The 18,614-nt window shown below is 34.0% G+C and overlaps 1 protein-coding gene across 4 annotated transcripts; it reads left to right on the forward strand.

Moving 5' to 3' along the window:
• Window positions 1-10,790: 10,790 nt before the first annotated feature.
• LOC149244917 (uncharacterized) lies at window positions 10,791-16,809 on the forward strand. Of its 4 annotated transcripts, none has more exons than XM_089455528.1 (6): window positions 10,791-11,045; window positions 11,156-11,262; window positions 12,242-12,332; window positions 16,146-16,300; window positions 16,408-16,489; window positions 16,674-16,809. In XM_089455528.1, the coding sequence occupies exons 2-6, from the start codon at window positions 11,188-11,190 to the stop codon at window positions 16,688-16,690; spliced, it is 420 nt and encodes a 139-aa protein (XP_089311654.1). In that variant the 5' UTR covers window positions 10,791-11,045; window positions 11,156-11,187; the 3' UTR covers window positions 16,691-16,809. The 4 variants fall into 4 exon arrangements, with proteins under 4 accessions (XP_089311654.1, XP_089311653.1, XP_089311652.1 ...); XM_089455527.1 differs by having other exon boundaries at window positions 11,172-11,262; window positions 16,602-16,809; XM_089455526.1 differs by having other exon boundaries at window positions 11,172-11,262.
• The last annotated feature ends 1,805 nt before the right edge of the window (window positions 16,810-18,614 follow it).

Below are 18,614 nucleotides of genomic sequence, written 5' to 3' on the forward strand. Positions count from 1 at the left end.
GCTATGGAACCAGATAAAGCCCCAGGTCCCGACGGTTTCACAATGCATTTTTACAGAATTTGTTGGGAGATTATCAAAACTGATCTCTTCAGAATGATAAGAGGAATCTTGAGGAAGGCAAAAGTGGGTGGAGGAATAAAATCGACATTTCTTGCTTTAATTCCAAAGGAAACAAACCCAGGATCCTTTGACAAATACAGGCCGATTTCCCTTTGTAATTAATCATACAAGATCGTAGCCAAACTGCTGGCAAACAGAATTAAGCCTCTTCTTCAAAAACTCATCTCTCCAGCCCAAGGAGGATTTGTGAAAGGCAGACAAATCTTGGACAATGTCATTCAAATCCAAGAGGCTCTCCATTCCAGCCATTCTCGGAAAGAGCAAGGTATGATCATCAAACTAGATATGAGTAATGCTTTTGATCGAGTTAACCGTTCTTTCTTGCTCAGGGTGCTTGCAGCCTTTGGGTTTAGACAGGAATTCATAAATCTTATCAAAGCCTGCATCGAAAACATCTGGATTGCTCCAATGGTAAATGGGATACCAACAGAGTTCTTTTTAGCCACCAGGGCACTGAGGCAAGGTTGCCCCCTGTCTCCCTTTCTCTATATTCTGATGGCGGACACTTTAAGCAGAAAGTTAACACAGGAGCAACAAAGCGGCATCATTCCTGGGATAAGAATCGTGCAAGGCGTAGCCCCAGTGAACCATGCGCTTTTTGTCGATGATTCACTTCTGCTCGGGAGCGCTTCCATGAGAATTGCTAAATCCTTCAAGACAATTCTTCAAAAGTACTGTAGTGTCACTGGAGCACTTATCAGTGAGAGGAAGAGTGCAGTCTATGGATGGAATACCGATCAACAAACAATTGAAAGGATAGCCAGCGAATTGGGATTCAAAGGCTATGCAGAGTGGGATAAAATAAAGTACCTCGGTCTCCCGTTGACGATGGGATCCAATTGAAATTATTTGTGGGAGGAGGTGATATCCAAGTTTAAAAAAAATATAGCAGCGTGGGGCGGAGTCTGGCTTTCCACAGGCGGCAAGCTCACTCTCATCCGTTCGGTGCTCTCAGCATTGCCCACTTTTCAAGCCTCTTTGTTAATGGCTCCAAGGCAAATCGCAGATCAGATCTCTTGTTTAATGAGGAATTTTTTGTGGAATGGTGGGAAGGGGAACAGCAATCGATTTCACTTAGTTAATTGGGAAACGGTGAAGCGTCCCACTGCTGAAGGTGGACTCCAAATTAGAGATCCCCAACATGCAAATCTTGCCCTGGGTTGCAAACTCCTGTGGCAGCTTATATCTGAGCCCACGCACCCAATCAGCCAGCTCTTAAATCTAAAATATCTCAGAAATCGGTCGATCATCTCCTATAACCCAGCACCTTCTTCTGGAGGAACACAGGCTTGGAGGCTTTGTTGCAAAGGGTTAGATTTCTTCAGGACACATTTGTATAAAATTCCAGGGAACGGCAAAAAAACATTGTTGTGGAGAGACCGTATCATGGGCCACCCTCCTCTTTCGGTCATAAACGAAATCGCAGATTTAAGAGTCTGGTTAAGATCAAAAGGAATCAGGAAAATCGAGGATATTGCAGAGTGGGATAACAAAGGCAATTGGCAGTGTTGGACTCTGCCCAACACACCAGCACACCTAAAAAATCAGCTAAACTATTTCATAGATGCAATCACAGACTTCTCTCCAGTGCACAAAGATGAGGAAGATTCATGGGGTTGGGGACAAACAGGGGTTTACACAGCCAAGCAAGGGTACTTACAGATGCAAGGCAAAAAGGACTCTTTACACCCAGAAGCAGTGTGGAGGCAGATCTGGGAAAGCTTCAGCATTCCGAAGATCAATTTCTTCTTATGGACCTTGTTTCATAACAAAATACTGACTGGAGAAAATCTATGTAAAAGGAACATAGCTGGTCCACATCGATGCGTGTTCTGCAAAAAAGCCTTGGAGACCTCAGCTGACATGTTCATTGAATGTGAGTATGCACAGATGGCCTGGGCTAGCTTCTTGGTTGGACTGAATGTTAGTCCACCGGTGCATTATTCAATAACAGACATGTTTTTGTCTTGGAAAGCACGGTATCCCTACAACATCACAGACAAATCTCTTTGGCATAAGGTGTGGATTGCAGCTCCAAAATATGTGTGCTGGAAGTTGTGGCTCTCCCGGAATGAAATTGTTTTTAATCAAAAAGAAATGTCTGCAGGAAATGTCGCAGAAAAGGCCAAGAAACTACTTATAGAAACTCTCAGACAAACCAATGTCAGAGACAGCTTCCTAAGAGATGAAGAAAGAGCATGGCTGGGTGATTACATTCCTTCATCGAGCCCTTCATTAATCACTCGCCCAAATCACAAGGAAAACTGGCAGATTCGAGACACTTTGGAAAGCTTCCAGATGTGGTGGAAATCTCAAGGAAAATGCACTATCTTCTTTGATGGAGCCTCGAAAGGTAATCCAGGCAGGTCAGGAGCTGGGGGGGTCATCTATTTCCCGAATGGAAGAAAAGAGGATTTCAGCTGGGGTCTCGGAATTAAAACCAACAATCAGGCTGAAGTCCTCAGTCTCTTAAAATCTTGCCAACTGGCCAGAAAAGGAAACCCAAGGGAAATCCTAGTGTTTGGAGACTCAGAATTGCTGATAAAATCTCTATTAAATAAGAAAGGGCTCAAGGATCCAATACTGAACAAACAGATATTAAGAGTGAATAGACTCATGAAGGACTTTTCTTCAGTTCAAATCTATCACATCCTCAGAGAATTAAACACAGAAGCAGACAGCCTGGCAAATATTGGATGTAATCTAGAAAAAAACATGATCAGCATAAATGTAGGAGAACCAAATATGGCAGCCATTCCTTGAAAGGACAAGTCAATCTGGTAAATGCAGAAATTTGTTCTGTTAGAAACAGGAAATTGTAAAACTTGATATGGCTTTGGCCACCCATTAATAAAATATCCGTTGCGGTTAAAAAAAAAAAAAATATTCATTATCATTTAAAATATTATAAATTACATTAATATTTTTCAAAATCATAAATCTTAAAACTTAAAATAAAAATTATTTAAAAATACACTATAGTTTGATTTTCAAATAATTTTAAACATTTTAAACGAATTTTATAAAATGTTTAGGAAAAAATAAATATTATACAAAATATTTTGAAAATTAAAAATAATTTTAAAATTATAATATATTTAATTAAAATTTAAAAGTAAATCATAATTTCACCAGCCCACTCACAATTCTATGGGTTACAATTTAAGAAATCTCTCCATGGTTACAATTACATCTCCCTCATAAATTAAAGAATCCTTAAATGGACATGTAATAGAAAGAATTTAAGATATCCATCATAATGGAACAACACATTTTTTTCCGAGGTTTGAAGCAATAATAAAAAGCTCAATTATTGCATTGTATCCCATTAAAGAATAATCACATGTCACTTAGCTTTGGTTAATTATAAAGGGCATGGGGTTTTTCGAGGTTTGGAGCATGAATAAAAGACTCATTTATTGCTATGGGATACCTTAAATGATAATTACACCTCACTTGGCTTTGGAATTGAGATTTGACATTTCTCACCTCACTTGGCTTTGGAATGAGATTTGACATTTCTTTGGTGCTCATGTCCGTGAAACTAAGAGTGTGGGGGTATATATATATATATATATATATATATAATTTTTATTTATTAAATAATTGTATGTTTAAATTTTTTTATTAATTTATGTATTTAAAAATATATTTTAAATAATAATTGTGGATAATTTTATTAAGAATTATATCATTTTATTTTTATTAAAAAATATATATATTTTAAAATAATATGGATTAAGTTAATAATTTAAGATAATTATTATTATAGCCGTTTATTGTGGTCTGAATTAGTTGTTTTTTCTAGCCATTTGAATAAGGGGTCTCTCTATTTAATATGTTGTTACGATCTTGTTTTTCATCTTGTCGTGACTATAAACCACACTTGTTGATAATGAATTTTGATGTGATTATCCCCTAAAACTTTTTATAAACTCTTATGGATCACAAAAACCTCAATTTTATAATGTTCTATTTTTAAAATCATGATCAAGGTAATCATCAAATTAATATATGAAATCGTTATTTATATGAGATAAATAACCACTTTTGTTGAACCATATAATTTAAAAATATTTACAAACCATATATATAATAACTATATTAAATTTTTATATTATTTATATATAAAAAACGATATAAATTTATTTAATTAAAAATATAATAAATATTTAAAAAATATAAATTCCTCTATCTGTTAGAAGTTTTGGTTTTAAACAAATATACATGTACATTATAAATTGAATAATCATACTTAAATTTTATAAGTTGAATAACGATAATGCTTGACAAAATTGTAGATAAAAATCAGACTTGAATTAAAAGAAGGAGTTGCAGCTCACAGGTGAGTACTGCACCTGGAGACTGCACTCAAACAAAGAAGAGACTCTCTCTCCGTTCACTCTACTATTCCATCAAATGAATATTACAATATTAAATACATCACTAGAAATCAGGTAGTTGTAAACAAACTCCTAAACTCTAGGAACAAATCCTAAACTAAGGAGATACGTTACAACTATGTAACCATTTCTCCATTAATACAAAATAATATTGATTATTTTTAACTCCCCCTTAATGGAGAAAGGGTTATTCTGCAATCCTAACATCCCTCTAAATAATTCAAACTTTACTCGCCCTAGAGGCTTAGTAAAAATATCAACTAAATTATCACAAGTGTTACAATACTCTACACATATTTCTTTGGACTGTATCTTTTCTCGAACAAAATGAAACTGAGTGTCAATATGTTTAGTATTTTTATGAAAAACTGGATTGTATGCAAGCTTTATTGTGCTTTGGTTGTCAGTTTTGATGCTAGTTTCTTCTTTCTGTCCTTCACCTGCATCACTGAGCAATCTCCTCAACCATATAGCTTCACATGCGGCTGCACACAATGCTTGGTACTCATCTTCACATGATGATAGTGCTACAGTACTTTGCTTTCTGCTACTCCACGAAATAACCCCGGATCCAATACTAAATGCGTAACCTGTGATGGATCTTCGATCATCCAGTTACCTGCCCAATCAGAATCTGAATAACCTACTAAAGTAACATCAGAAATGTCAGTGTATAAAATACCATAATTACAAGTACCACTAAGATACCTCAACACACATTTTGCTGCAATCTAGTGACTTTCAAGTGGTTTGGACATGAACTGGCTCAGCACACTAACAGAATATGCCAGACCAAGTCTAGTTGTCGTGAGATATATCAAACTTCCCACTAGCTATCTGTACAAAGTGGAATACACCTGTTTTGTGCCATCGTCACTGCTTAATTTTAAATTCTGCTGCAATGGTGTTGCTACTGTTTTGCACTGCACCATTCTGAATCTTTCCAACAGGGTTCTGGCATACTTCCCTTGAGTAAGAAAAGTTTGACCAGATTCTTTCCATACCTCCAAACCTAGGCAATAATGAAGATTTCCAAGGTCTTTCATTTCAAATACTTGTGACATTTGCTGCTTGATTTCTTTGATCGAATTATTTGCATTTCCTGTTATGATCATGTCATCCACATACAAAGAAATCAAAATAATCTGCCTCTATTTATTTAACTTGGTATACAGGTTTGGATCGTTGAGGCTCCTATGAAAGCCATGCTGTATAAAAATGAATCAATTTTCTCATACCATGACCTAGGTGCTTGTTTCAAACCATAAAGTGCCTTATGCAATTTACACACTAAATGCTCTTGACCCTTTTTCACAAAACCAGGAGGCTGTACTAAATAGATTTCTTCCTTTAATTCACCATTCAGAAATGTAGACTTAACATCTAGCTGGTGTAGCTTCCATTTATGTTTTGTTGCTAAAGAAATTAGCATTCTTATTGTATTTAATTTAGCTACAGGGGCAAAGGTGTCATCGAAATCTATTCCTTCTTGCTATGAGTAACCCTTTGCTACGAGTCTAGCTTTGAATTTTTCTACACTCCCATCTACATTTATCTTTGGTTTATACAGCCACTTACATCCTATAGGGGTTTTTCCTTTAGGCAACTCAACTAAATCCCAAGTATGGTTTCTATATATTGATTCAATTTCCTCATGCATTGCAGCCCTCCATGCATCTGATTTACTTGCTTCTTCATAGTTTGCAGGTTCTACAATGTTTAATATTTTAGACATTAAAACATAGTCTCTCAATTTAGCAGGTAGTCGAGTCTTCCTACATGATCTCCTAGGTAGGGGACTTACCTCAACTCTGTCTATGCGCTTTCTGGGCTTGCATCATCATTTAGTACATTATCTACTACTTCTTCTTCTTGTTTCTGCTCCTGCTCTTCATCTTCCTCACTGTTTACTTCTATTAGCAATGGAATGTGGCTATCACTGTTAGAATCCTCCTTTCCTTCTTCAACTTGTTCATGAAAAATAACATCTCTGCTTGCAAAAACCATGTGAGTCACAGGATTATATAACTTATATGCCTTATACTCAGTGCCATATCCAACAAATATACATTTTAGGGCTTTGGGGTCTAACTTTTTCCTATCTGCCTTAGGTATATGAGCATAAGCTTTTGACCCAAATATTCTTAAATGACTAACTGATGGCTTGAGTCCAAACAATGCTTCAAAAGGGGTTTTGAAGCCTAGACATTTGGTAGGACTCCTATTCTTTAAATATACAGCAATGTTAATAGCTTTTGCCCAAAGACCATTTGATAGGCCCTTACCTTGAAGCATACTTCTCGCACACTCCACAAGAGTTCTGTTCTTCCATTCTGCTACTCCATTCTGCTGTGGAGTGTGTGGCACTGTAAATTGCTGCACAATCCCATGATGCTTGCAGAAATTCATGAACTCTCCCAACCTGTATTCTCCCCCTTGATCCGAGCGGAGAATCTTTATCCTTTTTCCTATTTGGTTCTCTATCATAGATTTAAACTCTTTAAAGTACTGAAAGGCTTGACTCTTTTTACTTAGAAAGTACACCCATGAAAATCTAGTGCAATCATCTGTAAATAATAGAAAGTAATATGCTCCTCCTAAAGACCTAGTTTGCATAGGTCCACAAATATCTGTATGCACCAGTTCTAATATGTCTCTTTCCTTTCTGTTAACATGCAAAGTGAAATCTTCTCTATGCATTTTCCCTAATGCACATCCATCACATTCTAGTTTAACATTATGAAGAACAGGGAGTCCATCGACCATACCTTTCCTCTGAAGTAGGATGAGGTCTTTCAGATTGAGATGGCTGAATCTCTGATGCCAGAGATTTTCGACTGTTGATCTAGCTGCCACCATTGCTTGTCGTGGCATACTCTTTGCATCTAATCTGTACAAGCTCCCCACACACACTCCTGTTGCAACTGTTTCCATCTGGCTATCCTTAATGACACAATTATTCTTAAAGAATTGAACTTGCATGTCCTGGTCAGTAATCATTGAGACAGAGACTAAATTTTTCTTAATTCCTGGAACATATAATACATTTTTAAGATGTCTAATGTCACCATTAGGTAGCTTCACAGGAATGTCTCCATATCCTTTGATCTCATACCCACTATCATCTCCTAGATAAATTTTCGATCCACATGTAGTTTCTTCAAGAAATTCAAAACAGTCCCTCTTACCAGTCATATGTGAGGATGCACCAGAGTCGACATACCATATGTCGTCCTCATCTCCCTTTGAAGCTGAAAGAGCACAATCGATTGTAAATAGTCGAAGTTCGTGGCTATGGTCCTCCTCTTCCTCAGCAAAATAACCCTGATGTTTTCTCTGTTTGCTTCTTCGTTCATCTGCCTGCCTCTTATAGCATTCTTTAATATGATGACCAGGTTTTCCACAGTAAAAACATTTCTTAACATAATTATCAGTCATACCTTTAAATGATCTCTTTTGAAATGTGTTGGCTCCTTTCTGCTGTTGCTGCTGCAGTTGCTGGTGCTGGTGTTGGTGCTGCTTCCCTCTGTACTGTCTCCTTTTTGCCATCAGAGCAAGGTCATTGCTCTGAGTTTTTAAATTCTGTCGTCGCTCCTCTTCCTGGAGCAGAATTGTTGTCAGCGCATCAAATGAAGGGGCTTTTTCTCTTGCTGACAGCCCTGTGATGAACGTCTGGTATTCATCAGTCATTCTGTTTAATGTGAGAGTGACCAGATCTGAGTCAGATACTTTCTCTCCGATAGCTCCCAATTTTTCACTCAGGTCCTTAACTCTGGCCATGAATCCAGCAACGGACTCATTCTCCTCCATCTTCAATGCAAACAGCTTGCCTTTGAGTGCTAGAACACGATTTGTATTCTGTGTCTCGTACAAGTTCTTGATCGTTGTCCATATATCAGCGGCCGACTTGGAATCTCTGATATGTGGGATAATATTGTCCTTAACGGACATCTTCAGTATAACTTTTGCTTTCGTTTCTCTTTTATCCCAGTCTTGTTCTTGGGTCGCTGTTCCAGATCTCTGCTCATCTCCCATGACGATCGACCATGCATTTACGCTCTCCAGCAAAGTTTGCATTTTAAATTTCCAGTTGGAGAAATTCGATCCATTGAGTTTGCCAGACTCGTGGAGATATGATTCTATACTGTTGTTAATTTCTATCCAACTGAACACTTCAATCGGCCACCATCGGGCAAGTCCGATCTGCTGCCACTGAATAGATCAAGAACTTCAATGTGCCACCACCGGGCAATTCCGATCTGCTACCACCAAACAGATCAAAAACAACTCCAATGCGCCACCACCGGGCAAATCTGATCTGCTACCACTGAACAGATCAAAAACAACTCCAATGCGCCACCACCGGGCAAGACCGATCTGCAAAAAAAAATTGCAGATTTTTCCAAAGAGAAAGAGGTTGCCGCTTCTTTTTAGTCAAAGGTGCTACTCAACAGCTAAAAATTCACGCCAGGAAAAAATCCATGCAAGTCACGTTTTTTGGCGTGATTATCAACTAAAATCCTGCGCCAATGGAGCTTTCTGGCGTGATTATCTCCGTCGAATCCGCGCCAATGGCACGACTGTTCCTTAAAAACCCGCGCCCGCTCGTTCTACTGCTCTTCTATGGCACGACTGTGCGCGAAAAATCTGCGCCAACTCCTGCTTCTGCTCAAAAAATGGGCGCCAACCCTTTCTTCGGCTCAGAGATGATCAGTCATCTGAGACCCTTCGCTCCAGGTGTTACTGCAGTCCACCTGATCTTACAGATACTCCTAGCATGCTCTACTGCCACTACAACTATGTAATTAATGATGCACCCCTAAAAAAATAAAATTGAGGCTATCTCTACCCTAAGCTCTGATACCAAGATAAAAATCAGACTTGAATTAAAAGAAGGAGTTGCAGCTCACAGGTGAGTACTGCACCTGGAGACTGCACTCAAACAAAGAAGAGACTCTCTCTTCGTTCACTCTACTATTCCATCAAATGAATATTACAATATTAAATACATCACTAGAAATCAGATAGTTGTAAACAAACTCCTAAACTCTAAGAACAAATCCTAAACTAAAGAGATATGTTACAACTATGTAACCATTTCTCCATTAATACAAAATAATATTGATTATTTTTAACTATTATTTCATATTTTTTTTTCAAAATTTATATTTTTTTTTCCTTTCTATACAAAATTGTAAATAAATATCATTTAACTGACCAATGATATGGATATTATCCCTTTTTCTTGTGGTCGATTCATTCAAATATTAAAACCCTAACCATTTTAGTGATATGCATATTATCCCTTTTCTTGTGTTCTATTCATTCAAAAGTTAAAACCCTAAACTTTCTTATGGATGTATAAAAAAAATTGGATATTATTTTTATTTTTCAGGTCTATTCACTTAAATATTGAAACCCTAAACTTTAAGGATCTATAGCTATTCACTGAAATATTAAAACCCTAAACTTTATTGATCTATAGACAATGATAGGAAGCCCATTCTGCCACTGTCATCTACAGTATATTTTCTTGAATAGTAGGCCCAGATAGGAAACTCATTCTGCCACTGTCATCTACAGTATATTATATTTTCTTGAATAGTAGGCCCAATATTTAATAAAGCGTCATGTCCAGGCCCAAGCCCAGAATACCATTGTTGCATTCTACCATGATTATTAATTTTCTTTTTCTTTTTTACCACTGATGATTCATACTCATCCATACATCATCAGGTCTTTTGTCTGTCAGTTCCAATGTCATAGTAGTACTGTGGTTATGATTTTTTTTTTTTTGAGTGGCAGTGTCTGGTTGACTGCATAAATAGGTTTGAGTAAGATCATCCCACCCAATCCACAAATTACGCGTTGAAGGGCAGCCATTAGGTGTTGTGGAAAAAACACAAGTATGGTAAATAGAATGCATTTTTGTCCTTACACTTGTCCAGTGAATTCTGCATTTCTGTCTTTACACTTGTCCAATGAATTCTGCATTTCTTTTTAGTGGGTCGGCTCTTCCACATCAGTACAACAATTTGGAGGGCCCTTAAATCTCAAACACTAATATCACCATCACCGTTGCACCTGGTGTACAAATATTGGTAGATGCTCATCATATGTATGTATGCATGTTATAATTTCTCTGTTAATCTGTTACTAAAACTCCAAACATTAATATATCATCATCACCCCTGCACGTGGTGTTATAGATGCTCATCATATTTATGCATGTATGTTTTAATTTATCTGTTACTCTGTTCAGCTTGTGTTTTAGTAGCCTGTAACTTAGTTGGAGTAATTGTACACAATCAGGGTCGTTTTTGGTAGTTGGATGTTACCTATTCTGACATCACTGTCTTCCCATTTTAGTCTAATGGCCTTTCACTTCTTTGAACCTCTCTGAAATACTAGTCTAATGGCCTTTCACTTCATTTGAATCTCTCTGAAATCCTAGCTAGTACCAGTCTAGAGTTCGTTCACTAAATAGTTTGCTTGATTTCTCTTCTGGCTTCTGATCACTGAGTAAGCTTCTTCTCAATATCATCATTATGCATAATGTTTTGTTACATCAGCACTTTTTTGGCTCAAGTTTGAATTATACCCCAGGAACATCTGGATTAAGAGATCCATAGCTGAATATTTGTTCAGGATTGTTAGAAGCTCAATGTCTGGTGATTTGTCTTCACGGCCTCATATTGACCAGCTCGAGTTAGCTGCTCAGATCAAACAGACAGAAAAGGTACTTTTATTATCACAGATAGAGCCTTCATCTGGTTTGTTTGTGTGTGTTCTCTGAGGATCCGTGGTCAGTTTCATAAGTCATCCTATGTTGTTTTTACTTGAATATTAGTTCAGTGTTGAACATCTCCTCTATTTATCACTGAGTTGGATATGCTTTATCTGTAAAAAATGGTTTTTTCAAACATAAATACCTTTCCATTGATTCAAACCACGGTCACATGGGTCTTGTTTGACATCCATCTTTGCTTATTCCAGCTCTGCAATGGCTAGAGTTCAGATCTATGTCACATATTGGATTGGCTATATCAGTGGATTCTCTTTAACCTTCCATTAAGTTCCCAATAGTTTCCACTAAATTTATGGTTTCAAGGATTTCAGTCTCATTAGATTAGCCAGATACCTCACCTTCTGTATTTTTGTTAAAAAATACCCAAATGTTTTGAAGTTAGGGAGATTCTAATCCTTTTCACAAAGTTAAGGAGCACTATTCCAGTTCTCGGATAGAGAATGAAAGGAACAACAGAAATTGAAGAAAAATTTGGATGATTTTTGCAATCCAAAGAAAATAATTTAGGTCATTCTCTCTAAAGATGTTTGGCAAGAATTCCTGTCTTGACATATAATGACAGATCTGGTAAACTACAACAGCAAGCTTTGAGCTGCATAACTAGAATGATTGGCCAACCATAGAAATCCTTAAAGTCTACATTTTCTAGCTTGATTTCCTCTCAATTTTAAACTGATGATTAACGGGACTTCAAATAGTGGGATGGTCATTATGTAAAGCCATGGCTGGAGTTCATGCTGGCTGCTTCCTTATATTATGTAATTTTTGTTATACTCACATAAACAAACACAAGGAATCACATACCTTCCATTAAAAAATAGCTCTGGATAAGTTTAGACATTGCCCATTTTTTTCATATTCAGTTTTGAGATTTTGCTTTCAATCTTATCATACAATGTTTTCTCTACAGTCTGAATGTACAATGGATTCAAAGAGCTGTGAAGTTTTGGGTTCAACACAGAAGCAGCAGAGTGAGGAGCATCAAGAGAGTACTCTTAAAGGTATCATGAATATTAACCACAGAGTATTTGGCTTTTTGTTCAACACATTTGTTCAGATTTGCATTTTTGATTTTGCTGAAATTGTTGTGGTTGGATTCCCTGAGGGACAGGGAAGAAATCTTACCTGATAGAAGAGAAATCTTTCCCAATACAAGAGTTTTTCATGCTTATAAATTCTCCTACAGACACGTTGAAGTCCCCTTTTTTGTCGTGACTTTAAGGATTAGATATCAACTCTCGTAGAGCCACGTTGCTCTTCGCTTTTTTTGTCGTGAACTTAATGATGGGATGGACTTTAAATTGCATGCATTGCATTTTTGCTCCGTCTCATTTCTCTTCTCTTTTATTTTTGTTGTTGTTGTGTCAGAGTTGTACACTACATAGCCACATTTCACAAAGTGTTTTTTTTATTATATATATTTTATTTGATACTTTTGAATAATTTAAATTATATATTTAAAATCATTTATATAGTTTATTATTTTATTATATATTTATATATTCAAAATTTTATTTCTCGGAAAAATACCAAAAATAATCATGTTAACGTTGGTTAGTGTCACCAATATAGAAAAATATATAGATATTTATTAGGAAAACATTTTCTTTACTCCATATCTCTCTCTTTTTCCTCAAATTTTGATATGATTTTTTTATTATTATTTAATTTAGCTTTCATATTTATCTATTATGATTTTCTTTTCTTTATTAATGTGAGCTTGATAGTGTTTTTATTTACAAATGATTTCTCTTTTTTAATTAATTTAGGTTTGATATTTATCTATTATGATTTTCTTTTCTTTATTAATGTAAGTTTGATAGTGTTTTTATTTTCTTTATTAATGTAAGTTTGATAGTGTTTTTATTTATAAGTTGTTTTTTTTTATTAGATATTTTATTTTTGCTATTGATTTTTTAATTAAAATTTTAAAATAATTTATTTATTTTATTTTTTAATTTATAATTTTTTTATAAATATGTTGATTTTTTTTCTTATTTTCTTATATATAAATATGAGATGATGATGATGGTGATGGTGGTTCACGTCCACTAAGACCAAACTTTGGTCTATCGGACCTAAAGAAATGAATTATTTAGTTTGATTTAAGATTTTATTCTTATGCTCAAAAAGTTTGGAGAGAAGCCTCCGGAACTCACTATAATTTTGGCATCGTAAAAGGCTAGGAAGGTCAGTATTGCAACAAAGATTATGAAACTGAGATCTAATGTGGTTGTATGCGAGACACTCTAAGAGGAAGTTATTTTCATCCTCAATGTTCATATTCTCACAAAGATGGCAGATCCTTTCCATCCATGGTGTTTTAGGAACTTCCCAACGACCCGTTTCACTACGGAGCTCATGAGAGTTCGTTCTAATCTTGGCTATATTAATTTTCTTCTTTGAGCTAGTTAAAACAGAAAGATACTTTTGATCTTCTAGGGTAGGGTTGATAACAGTCATACCCATGGTAGAGCAAAAATCCTTAAGAAGTCTAAGTTGCTTATCAAGATTAGATGGCACCTTGCGAGAAGAAAAATATCGTCAGCATATAGAAGAAGGATGATGACTATTCCAGCTAAGATCGTGCCAACACAGCTTGCTTCCTCTAAACAACCTTCTAGCTTGTCGATGTAAATTCCAAATAGGGTAGGGGAGAGGGGGCAACCTTGTTTAACTCCGATATTACACTTAATATCTTTCGACCACCCCTCATTGCTCTTTAACTTGGCAATTACATTCTCGTATAACCTTATAGTGGCAACTCTCAACTCAAAAGGAACCTTTAGCTCTTCTAATCTATTCCACAGGTTGCTTCTAGGAACCGTATTGAAAGCCTTTCTAAAGTCCACGAAGTAACAAAAGAGATTGGATTTATCATTGCGGCATTCCTCCACAATGATCCTAAGCATAAGGAGGTGGTCCATTGTTGAGTGTTGCTTTCTAAAACCTACTTGGCCTTTAGCCCACTTACCTTCACTTTCAAGCCATATGCTCAGCTTCTTTTCCAAAATAATACCATATAACTTGGCTAAGAGAGGGTTGGTCATAATAGTCTGATAATTAGAGGGGTTATTTGCATCCCCACTTTTAAAAATAGGGATAATGAAGCTCTGAGTCCATGGTTTAGGAAACCCTTGCTTGACTACTTGATTGAAGAGCTTGTGGATGTGGGGGATGAGGACAAGACCTCCAATTTTTAAGATTTCCACTTAGTAACCTTCAATGTCCTTTCTTTCCCATTTGCCAGGCATTTAACCCCAAAATCAATGTCTTCTAATGAAAAAACTTCTTTCATTGTGAGTATGGTTTCAAAGTTATCCATGACATTTGGAGATTCATAAAGTTTTTTAAGATAGGAATTCTAGCCGTGTAAAGCAATTTTATTATTATCTTTAGTTTTCCTAGTTAGAATCTGCCTCCAGAATTTCTTAGGAGCTTTCTTAGAGAGGTGTAAGAGATTCTCTTGTCTTTTACGAATATACTACCTTTTTTCCCTTTTAGTTAGGGCTTTGTATATTTTTATCTTGCCAGTTTTAAGAGATTCATCAACGACTTCCTTAATAGCTCTCCACTCACTTTTACAATCTTTTTCATACCATGGGTTGGTTTTGCTATTTCTTTTATTACTTGAAACTTCAATTGATAGCTTGTTAATAAAATATGAGAGGGTTGTAGTAAAATTATGATAGAGGTCTTCTATGTTGTCTATACTAGATAAATGAAGCAAATTAGTTTTTAATTCATTTAGAAAGAGATCGTTTTTATTTCTATCAAAGATTAAGTTCTTTTAGCTATAAGGATTATCTTCTATGGGATCTCTATGCATGACAAAATTGAGAGTTATAAGTAAAGGCCTATGACGAGAGTCACGTTCGTGGTTGTTTAAGATGTCAAAATTTATTATTTCGTTGTATAAAGGGAGATCAGAAATAACATGGTCTACCACATTGCTACCAAGCCCATGGATGCAGGTCATCTGGCTAGAATTGGGCCACTTCTACCGTTGCAAATTATGAAATAGAGCTTGACTAACTCCGACCCACACAAATTCTCCTGAAGAGCTCCAACTCCTAATATATAGATTATTATGTTTTATTATTATTTTAAATATTATTTATAATTTATTTTAAATTGATATTTCTATTTTAAATTAAAATTAAAATTTTAATTAATTTTTATATTCTTTTAATATGCAACAATGATATAGTTTTAGCAATAAAGTATGGATTGATATTTTTTTAATAATGAAGTATGGGTTAACATTGTTTTTGGTAGGCACAATAATATTATACTTCACGCTCAATTTTTAGTTTTCCTTTTTAAAATCTTACACAAATACATAGTTTTTTCAAATATATATATATATATAAACTATTAATTTTATTTTATTTATTATTATTTTATTTAAAAATTAGATTATTATTTATAATATTTTTTTTTTTTCATTTATAAATTAGAATTATATATTTAATTATTTTTATTTTTTTGGTATTCAAATTTATTTATTATTTTATTTTATTTTTCAAATTTATTTTATTGGAATTTCCAAATTTATTTATAAACTTTTTATTTTTTATTTTAACTGTTTAAATTTTTATTTTTTATTTTATATATTTATTTTTTTATCAATTTATAAACGTATAAATATTAAAACTAAATATATTAAAAATTTTGAATCATATATTGGGTAAATTTGTGTATTAAGAAATTTATTAAAAATTTTGAATTATATATTAAATAAATAGGTATTAGTTTTTATTTAAAATAATTAGTTATAATAATAATTGTTTATTTATATTCTGTATATGCAGAGAATAATATGAAAGAGGAAGAACAATTATTGGATCATGTTAAAAATAAGAATTTTGCAAATCCAGATAATTGCTTTCTTGGCTCTTCTTTATATTATGGAGGACCTGATGAGGATTATGCAACTTCCCCAGCAATAAAGGCTCACCAAAATGAGGTGAAATTTCATATAATTATAAAAGTTCTGAAATATAATTAAAAATGTTTTATGTACACGAATTTGTTGAGAATGGATAATGATCGTTGATATTTTTGGAACGACAGATTAAAATGGAGTATAAGCAACTGGAAGAAGCTATGGATCCATTCAATCTTGAATATACAGTTCGAGGGAATTGGTGGAATGGTAAAGTGATAATTACAGTAATTCAATTCAATTATTTTATGTATAAATATTCTAATTTCAATTTTTCTTTTTAAATTTTAAATTTATCTAAAGTTTGTATTCGTTGTTGCAGGTTCCTTATATTATTGAAATTTTAAAGTTTAAATTTATCTAAAGTTTGTATAGTTTGTATTTGTTGTTGCAGGTTCCTTATATTATTGAAATTTTGGATTCACTAAATTGGATTGTATATTATAAATGAGTATCATTTTGTTTTCAGTGAGATTTATATTTTTTCTAAGTTACACTTATATATTTTTCAATAGTTTTGTTTGTATTAATACTTGGAAACTATTTAAAAATAGATTAAAATTGTGATTTATATCATTGTCCAATTTCTAAGTTAATTTTATTTATATAATACTTGAAAATTATTTAAAAATAGATTAAAATTGTGATTTATATCATTGTCCAATTTCTAAACCGAAGAGAAGAGATGTAATTATCTAAAAAGTAATAATGTTTTTCGATAGATTAAGATATATAACATATATTTCATTTATATAATATTTTATTAAAATGATTTTAGACTTGCTTTTTAAATTTGTAGTTTTAGATTCGATGAAAGATATGTATGTTTTTTATTATTATTTTCTAATTAATATAAACATTTTATTAAAAAACTATGATGATTATGAAGATGATGATGTGGTGTAAGATTATTATAATTTTGTTAATTTACTAGTATGACATATATTTTGAAATTTAGATAGAAGATCTTGTATATTTTCAAATTTAGATAGATTATAAGTACAAGATAGGCCACAATAATGGATTTAATGGTTGTTTGATATGTATTTTCCAAGAATAAAATATGTATATTTAACCAATTTTAATGATCCATATTTCATAAATAAAGAATTTATTTATATATTTTTTTCTAAGTGAGTTAAGGTTTATAGAATATTACTGGTAGGTTCATGTCAAAAAGTGTTGAAATAAATTCAAAGTGTTCAGAGAATTGAATTTATGACATTTCAAATGTGCTTTAACCAGGAAAGATACTCAGAAAATTGAAGCCATGACATCTTAAACTTGCTTAAGGTAAAAAAAAATTTGGCGGATTGAAACTTGATATATTATTTTTCATTACATGCCATAGAGAAAAAAAATATATATTTTTAATGCGGAAAGATCATAATTAATCACTCCAGAGACGTGACAACTTAAGAAAACCCTAAGTGGAAGTCGAGAGCTACGACAATAAATGTGAATGGAAAATGATAGCGGCCACAGAAATAACAAAAATGGACGTCGCATGGACGACAGCGGCAACGTGGTTACGGGAACACAAAATGATCAACCAGATCGTGCAACAAATAAGAAGCTCAAACTGGTGAGCAGTCTAAGGGTAAACGATGGAATTGAACCAGTATAGAATTTACAGTTCGATGAAATTAGAATATAAATTTTTTTAAGACTTTAAGATTATTTTGTAGATTTTAGATATATTTTAAAATTTGATTGAGTTAATTGTTTAATTATTGTCTCTAAAATCTAAAAACAAAATAAGTTCAATCATCAAGTTGTTGAATAGCACACGGATTTGCTAGGTCCGTTATGTATTCTGATACGAGTCTATGTGCTCTTGAGAAGCATTCTACGGTATTGTGCATCCATTTTTTTTTTCGGTGTGTGATAAATGTGGTGTAAGACTTTATAATTGATCTTCTAGATTAGCATTTCTGATCTTCTGTATTCGCATTTCTCTATTTTTCCTGTGGTATCTCAATATCTCAGGATGGATTTTTCTCAGGGTTTCACATTATTTGCAATCCTCTGTGGCACGTCAATATTTGAGGAAAGATTTTTTTTTTGGGAGCAATGGCAGTCTCAAAAAGCTTTGGTTCCCCTACGGCACGGGTTTGGAGTTACTTTTACTGTTAAATCGAAATTTTCCAAAGCGCTTCTAGCTATTTCAAGTTTGATTCAGCAAAGACCTGTAATTTGAAGCTTGAAATAATCCAAATCAAAATATTTTAAGGCCATGTGCTTGATCTGCTTTCAAACCTTTGTTTATCTCTTGGACAGTTAGGGCTCTAGCTGATTAAAAGCAGATTTCGAGAGCCATTGTCTTTTTCCTAGC

Source organism: Pinus tabuliformis, chromosome 7 (genome assembly GCF_031772625.1).
Source record: "Pinus tabuliformis cultivar Carrire ecotype Pingquan chromosome 7, CPIR1, whole genome shotgun sequence".
In the NCBI taxonomy this organism is placed as follows: Eukaryota; Viridiplantae; Streptophyta; class Pinopsida; order Pinales; family Pinaceae; genus Pinus; species Pinus tabuliformis.